An 8,303-nucleotide genomic window follows, 5' to 3' on the forward strand; every position below is an offset into this window, starting at 1 on the left:
CAAAGCGAACGCATACAATTTGTAGCCTTTAGTTCACACAGCAGGAGTCACCTAATATTTGAACTTTCATAGGGCGACTTCCTATGGCATTGAGAATACCAATTTTGTGTCAACTTTCACACTTAACATCTGCACTTTTGCTGATAATATTGTTTTCTTTGCAATTTTTATGTGAGGTTTTGAAGTTTCCCAGAGAAGTAGTATACTAGTAAATAATTTCCTATCATCGGAAAAAGATCTTGCGTCTTTGCTACTTTGTTGTTCTATCTTAAATTCTTAATATAAGGTATATTTCAAACGCTCTTTTACTCGTTCATCGTTTATCTTAAATCTCAATTAAATTACTTATCATATTAAGTGTTTTTACACTTGATTAGCAAAATTAAATGACAAAAGTCAAAGGGCCACGAAAAGCCAAAGAAATAGTCTGCAACTGGCAAAGGACTATATAGTTCATTCGTGAAAAGTGGTTCAATATAACTTTATGAAAATTTGCACAAACATTTTGTTATGCCCTATAATTTGTCAAACTTCGTAGTTGGAAAACAAAACCATGAAGAAGCTTCCTGTAAGTTTAGCTTCTAATCACTATTCACCAGACTAGCTACTATCTATGCATTTTGATAAACAGGCACAAAAGAGAGATTAGAAGTTGAAATCTTCCTGACCCTGTGGCACTGGCCTATGCATTTTAACTCCACTAAAACTACTTCTTGATGCCATGATCTCAATCAACGAAAGCCTCTTCTTTTGCCCCATTTCTGGTCTTTGCTTCGGAGCACTATATGACCTTACTTTTGCCTTAAAGGACTGTGTGTTTGCCATATAACTAGGATGGTTCGAATATGGCCGAAAGAAACCATCTCCGCATACGCTCTTAGCTGGTGTAGCCGGGACATTGGAGCGGCCAGAATTTGCAAATCTAGGAGTGCTTTGAGCTGTCGAAAACTTGTAATTGTCACTAATGAAGCCCCATTCGTAATCTTGCATTTGTTGATGATCTGGGATGAACAGACGGTTGGGAAGGGGCTGCGAGCTACTTTGGTAATAGGGGTCTTCCCCTGATTCTGAAGCGGAGAAGTTCATTCTCCGTGATCTTGATTTCGGCTTAAAAGTGTCCATCTCCACTATTTTTGTGCTCTCTTCAGAAACATTAAATGATGTTTCATAAGAAGCTGACAACCTCTTACTAGGATATTCACTTCTTGCCTCCTCAAACTTTTCCTGCAAATAAGAAAAGAGTTTATATATATATGACTAATTACATTTTCAGACACAAAGGATAAAATACTTTAAAAAAGTGCAGTAATGATTCTCACAATGGATTTCCTGTGTAAAAATTCTGGCTGAGAAAGATGATCTTTCTTGAAAGAAAGACGAGCCCTCTGAGCTCGAACAGCGACCTGAGCCCTCATAAGAGCTTGCATACTGCGAAGAGTGGCAGTAGCTCTCTTCCTTACAAGGTAACCTCGAACTAGAGCTTGTAATTTTACCAGACCTTTTAGAGCCCGGAGGGCCTTTCTTGACTGTCAGCGGCCAATAATAGTCATTTTAGTAGCTTTAACAAATGTGATAAACCATATAAGAATAGGTATATCTTAAAGATACTAAAAATTATACAACTTGAGAATAGAGTGAATAAAAAAAGTCAACATTTGCCCAGATATGATATTTCAAATCTCAAACCAATGCAAGAACAAGCCAGTAAATTTAAAATAAACAAATTGCTCAAGGATAAACAAATGGATAGGACCGTTAACCAAACATTAAAACAAAACTGCAATTAGTTTAATTATACAAATGACAGTTTCAGATTTAAAGGGGAAGCAACGTAGTGAACATGATGTGCACCTTACCCTCTCAAACATTAGTTGTGAGAGGGTGATAATGTATCTTTGGTGTGATTTTGTTTCGACTTGGAATTGAAACACTTTATGCCAGGAAAAAAAAAAGCATGATCGAGAACATTGGAACAAATTTGTTATCATTATGTGCATCATACATTTTTACTCAAGTATAGAAATTAACAAACTTAAAAATAATAAAATTAACAAACTACTTCAAATTCAAAAGTATATAACTTACCAAGTAACCTCTAAAAACAGATTGAATCTTTAGTGCAGCCCATATTTCCCTGCCACTAGCATACACATTCTGTCTACCTTGGCTAGTAAGCCTAACAACTGCAGCTGCAGCCTGCGCCGCAGCTACAGCTGCATCAGCTGCTGCAGCGGTAGCAGCAGCCACAGCAATTGCATGTTTGTTCTGCTCTTTATCTGAAGATCTTAACCAAACACTATTATTGGCCCGATTAATCACCGGACTTTGATTTGCAGCCCGGGAATCATTCCCGGACTTGGCAGAAGTCGACTTTTTCTTCCCTTTCTTGTCATTCAAACCAGAATTATCAGCAATGTCCTTATCTTTCTTCATTCCCAACAATCCTCTCAACCATCTTGAAGTTTTTCCCATCTCAAACTTCAAGTGCAGCTATAAAAGATATAATAAACAGATATAGAAAAAGCAATATATATTGTATAAGATTTAAGATAATCTTTAAAGAGCACTGAGGGAGAAAAGGCACTTGGAATCTTTTAAATGTAAAGAGCAGGGAAGTGATGTAATGAAGTACAGAGTGTGGAGGAAAAGGTTAACTAATGCATCAACTCTTTAAATAATATACCAGAGTGCTAAAAGATTGGTTTGTTTATTCGTTTATCTTTTCTTCTTCTTTTTTTTTTCAAATCTTTTAGCATCTGACACTTGCTCGTGAAGAAATGAGTTACAAGACAAAATGGTAGCAGAAAGATACAGATTTATACATTAATCTAAAATTTGAAATCTATGAATGTTTTACCAACCAAATACACAAGATTTACAGACAAAATTACTGGAAATAAAAGAGGCTAATTATTACAGCTGAAATGTTAGATGTCCACTCTCCTGTAATCAAATGGGACAGGAGATGCTACTTAAAAGACTATTTGAATTATGTGGATCCGGTATGTGAGAGTGAGAATCTAATTACATTATTTTGTAGAAAATATTATTTTTCACCAACCGAGTTAAAAAGTGTTATTATTTCTTCTAAATGTAAAATTTATGCCCTATAAAAATAGTCGACAAATCCAAAACCCTAATATCCTATGTCGCAAATGGATTATGACTGGAAAAAGAAACTGATTATGAGAAGTCGGACATTCACACAATTGAATCTGATATATCTTCTAAATGTAAATGTAAGGTCTGTGCCCTATTAAAAAGTCGATTATTCTAAAACCCTAAACTTCATGTCGAAGATGGATTGACTAAAGAAACAGACGGGATTAAGAAAAGCCTTTACCCACCTCCGAAATTCAAAAAAAAAAACAAATGAAAAAACATAATCATCTCTAATATATCTTTGCTTTTGTTACACACAGACATGCAAATGATGTCCGGAACAAACAAACAGATAACACGGAACATACAAGGAACAACATATGTAGAAAGTAGTAATGATGACATCAAAGAAATATTTTACCCGCTTTAGCTTCTAAAATTCAAATAAAGAACTCGAGTTGTTTATAGTACTAACTCCCTGAACCAAAAAGAACCTACTTCTAGCTCTCCTCTCCTGTATGATTTTCAGCGCACTTGAGGTACAAATTTCAGAACCTTTTCATTTCCTTTTCTTCTCTCTAAATTCTCTCAACTTTCTTTTTTTTAAGTACTAGTAATTTTTTGAGTTTTTTTCTTTTTTGAAGTATTTACATTTCTTGTTTTTTGCGACGGCAGATGCGGAGTACTTAAACGAGTGATCAGTAATCCTTGTGATTAAATCTGGTAAAATGTCCATCTTGGACTCCTAATTAGGGATCAGAAACTAATCTATCCTAAATCCAAAATTTCTGATTTATTGAATCGGAAATTTCAATTACATTTCGGTTTTCTAAATTGGAATGTAATGTTAAATCCACTGAACCAATACTTTATATCAAAATACAAATTTTAATTTAAACTTTATTAAATTATTTTGAATTTTGAATATAAAAGAATCCAACCCAATTCGAAAATTGACCGGTTTGATTTAGATGTTAGAGTTTTAAATTTGAATCTGATATTATATTAATTTTAGAGTAGAAAGTATTTAGATTTGAGCTTAACAAAATTGGAGAAACTCTATTGACATCCCTAGTTTTGATAAATTATAGAAAAGTATATATTTAAATTTTGAAGAGAATATATATTTATTATTAAATGATAAAAAAAACTTTATCTGAGACAACTGTGGTAGTTAAATGTAAAATCTATATTATCTTATAATAGACGAAACATTAAAAGTTTGGTAGTTGGTCTAGCTATTTGCTGAAATTACTTAATTACCCTTACTTAATTATTTTAATTCTAATTATTAGGTCGATAAATTCTAGTTCTAACTGATATTAAAGTCAACTTCCTCTATCACTTTATAAATTTCAATTCTATTTTATATCGAAATCTATACCATTATAATTTATATTAAATTCAACTTCTTTTATCAATTTATATTTTAATTCATATTGAGTTCAATATTATTCTAATTTGTTATTTCGGGCTAAATTAAATTTAAGAAAACTAAATATAACTACTAATATTCAGTTGATATACCATGTCAATTGGGTTAAGATATAATAATAATATTATCCATCCTCATAAAAAAATTATACTAAAGAACTTGGATAAATAAAATAATATATTTTATTTATGGAGGATAAAAAAATACATTATATAATTGATTCAGACTAACACAAAACTAAAATAAAAATATAATTCGACCAACAAAAATAAAATCATATATACTAATTATTCAATTTATCTTATTGATTCAAACTTTAAAAAAAATAAAATTAAACTAAAAATAATTAGTTTGATTTGGTCGGTGTACAGGGCATCGGGCTAAAATAAAATAATATAAACCACTGATCCGAGATAAATCAAATTAATATTAGACTAAGTATAATTCGTATCCGATTGATGCGAACTAAAAAATCAAATTTTAATTAAAACATAAATATTATTTTTTTAAAATACACATAAAAATATCAATAAAACTATATCCTTCTCTTTTTCAAATATCTTTTATAGAATTACAGTTAATCGATTAAGTAATCACCATGCTAAAATAATAATTTTTAAGGTCCGAACATAATGGAGATATTATATTTTTACTCTCAATAAAAAATAATTTCGTTATAATAACATTTTTCCCTTAGCAATACTATCACTTTAAATAAGTTTAAATGTTCAAAAAAGTTATGAGCATATACATCTACTAATATAATTATTATAAAATCATATTATTTAAAATTTTAAATGAACAAAATTAAGAATTGAATTTAATTTTTTAAAAAAATTATATAATATTAAAAAATATATGTGTGATCGTGTATTACACAAGTTTTAAACTAGTAAATTATAAAACGTGCTTAAACTGTTAGGTTCAGTGGAGACTATTTGGAGACGTGGAGACCTATATAACTACCATACCATTACATTTTTGTAAGATTGTGGGGTACAGATGAGTGAGAGACAAACCTAATTCAAAAATGTAATGTAACATGTATATACATGTATATAAATATTATGTTAAAAATATATTCAAAAAATAGAGTGTTAAATTTTGTAAATATACTGAAGTAGTTTCAATTGTAACATGATTTTATTTTTAAAAAAAAGTGCTAAACATATCGTACAACTTTATAAATATAGTGTAGTACTTCAAATTATAAAATTTAGAACTTTTAATTGTAAATAAAAAATATAATGCAACATGCAGAATAAAATATTATGTGAAAAAATATATTAAAAAATAATGTGCATAACATATTGTAGAACTTTATAAATAGAATGTAGTACTTAAAATTATAAAATATAATACTTTTAAACCTAAATAAAAAATATAATGCAACTTTCAGAATAAAATATTATGTGAAAAATATATTTAAAAATGAAACAAAAAACATATTGCAAAATTTTATAAATAGAGTGTAGTACTTAATATTATAAAATGTAGTACTTTAAATCTAAATAAAAAATATAATGCAACTTGTAAAATCAAATATTATGTTAAAAATATATTTGAAAAAATATAGTGCAGAACTTAGTGTAGATTTTTTTTATAAATAAAATGTAGTACTTTAAAATATAAATAAAAAATATATAATTTAACATACAGAACATAGATATGTGAAAAATATATTTAAAAATAGAGTTTTAATGCATAACTTAGTCTAATAAAAATAATAATGTGATATATTTGATGTGGAGTAAATGACAAAAAAAAGTATTTATACATAAATAAAAACTTAGTACTTTTAATGCTAAATAAAAAAATATAATGCAGAATAAAATATTATGTGAAAAAAAACTATTAAAAAAATATAGTGCAAAACAAATCGTAAAACTTTATAAATAGAGTGAAAAAAACTATTAAAAATATATAGTATAAAACAAATCGTAGAACTTTATAAATAGAGTGTAATATTTAAAATTATAACATGTAGTACTTTTAAAACTAAATAAAAAATATAATGCAACTTGCAGAATAAAATATTATGTGAAATATTTCAAAAAATAGAGTGCGGAACATATTGTAGATTTTTTTATATATAAAGTGTAGTACTTTAAAATCTAAATAAAAAATATAATTTAAAATAAGCAAATAATATTTGAAAATTAAATTCAAAAATAGAGTTCTAATGCATAACTTAGCCTAATAAAAATTATAGCGTAATATATTTGATGTAGAGTAAATGACAAAAAAAAAGTTTTTATGCATAAATAAAAAGTTTTTATAGATAAAAAAAATAATGAGCAAGGAAAAATAAACTACTTGATCTATGTAAAATAATACAGTTAATTTTAAATTTTATTTTATACACCTGTAATGTAATATTAGTCGTCCATTTCATCTAATCTAACTGCCTATAAACAAGACTCCAAGTAGATTCCACTGAACTTTTGTCTAAACTGTAAATTCTAATCGGCTAAACATATTCGGCTAAATCCACAATTATTGACTTATTGCATGCTTATGACATTTTATACTCTTATATTAAAATTTCTTGTAAAAACAATTATGAAAATTCAAACAGTCTCCTCCCTATGCATCTTTATATTTACGGTCCTGTCTAACCAACAATGTATCCCTTATAATCGCACTCTCCTCCTCCTTTAATTCTGCCCGGACGATTGAAATGCGTCAAATACGTTGGGGTGACTCTTGCAAAACAATGTCAGTGAGGCGAAGGCCTCGCGGCACCTCCAAGTCTCCAATGTGAGAATGAATAAGGGATTTCAGAGAAGAAAGGATAAAGCTTACATGTATGTATATGGACGTGTTTTAAAATTTAACTTACTCAAACACGCTAGTTTTTTCTATTTCTGGGTTTTCAAAAAATCGATCAACTCGAACAAATTTTCAGGTGAGTGTTCCAAAATTAAAGGTGAATTGATTCGGATTTAAACGAGCATACAGTCAAATATTCGTATGTTGAAAATAAATATTTGTAAAATCAGATGATTAATCAAATTTTGGAGACATAAGAGCATCTCCAACGCTCTTCATCTTAGGTATAATATTTATAGATATAATATTTATGTGTCATCTTATTATACCTAACATGTAAAAAATGGAATAATTTTAGATAACTAAACAAGCACGCCACATTTGTTGATTGTTCACCCGTCATCTATAATATTGCACGTCATCTCCGGCCTATATTAACCCTAATCTAGCCTAAATTTTATTCTAAATTTTATTATTTATAATTTTTTATAACATGTTTAAGATTTAAATATATAATATTATAATATGAAAATGATGTATATATCTTCATAGGGGTTAAATTGTATGGAGAACACTTTTTTTGGAGATCTTGGAGATCACTTATGTTCTGCAAGTTAAATATTGCATAAAAACATTGCAAAACATATTATTTTACGAATCATGCTCTACAAAGATCCTTATTTTATTCAAAATCTTGAATATCATATATTATGTACTGCATGTAAAACATTACAAAAATATTTTATTCCGTAAAACATGTTAAATTTGCAGAACATTTGTTCAGCTTGCAGAACATACACATTCTACGTATTAAACTTAAATGATCTTCAATAATTTTAATAAATTAGTGATACTCGTAAAACATACTTCATGAAATAATATATTTTATAGTATTTTGATTGAAGAACATATGTGGTCTCCAAAGTCTCCGATGAAAACGTGGTCTCCATAGAATTTTCCTCATCTTCATAGTTATTATATGTATAGGTGTATA

At 28.5% G+C, this 8,303-nt stretch overlaps 1 protein-coding gene across 1 annotated transcript; it reads right to left on the reverse strand.

The window, feature by feature from the left end:
• Positions 1-456: 456 nt before the first annotated feature.
• LOC141682916 (protein IQ-domain 26-like) lies at positions 457-3,723 on the reverse strand. Its single transcript, XM_074487600.1, has 4 exons — positions 3,524-3,723; positions 2,086-2,490; positions 1,320-1,526; positions 457-1,224 (listed from the first exon to the last, which is right to left on the reverse strand). Exons 2-4 carry the CDS (start codon positions 2,470-2,472, stop codon positions 646-648), a joined length of 1,173 nt encoding a protein of 390 aa, XP_074343701.1. The 5' UTR covers positions 2,473-2,490; positions 3,524-3,723; the 3' UTR covers positions 457-645.
• Positions 3,724-8,303: the final 4,580 nt, after the last annotated feature.

This window comes from Apium graveolens, chromosome 9, assembly GCF_009905375.1.
Source record: "Apium graveolens cultivar Ventura chromosome 9, ASM990537v1, whole genome shotgun sequence".
Classification (NCBI taxonomy): domain Eukaryota; kingdom Viridiplantae; phylum Streptophyta; class Magnoliopsida; order Apiales; family Apiaceae; genus Apium; species Apium graveolens.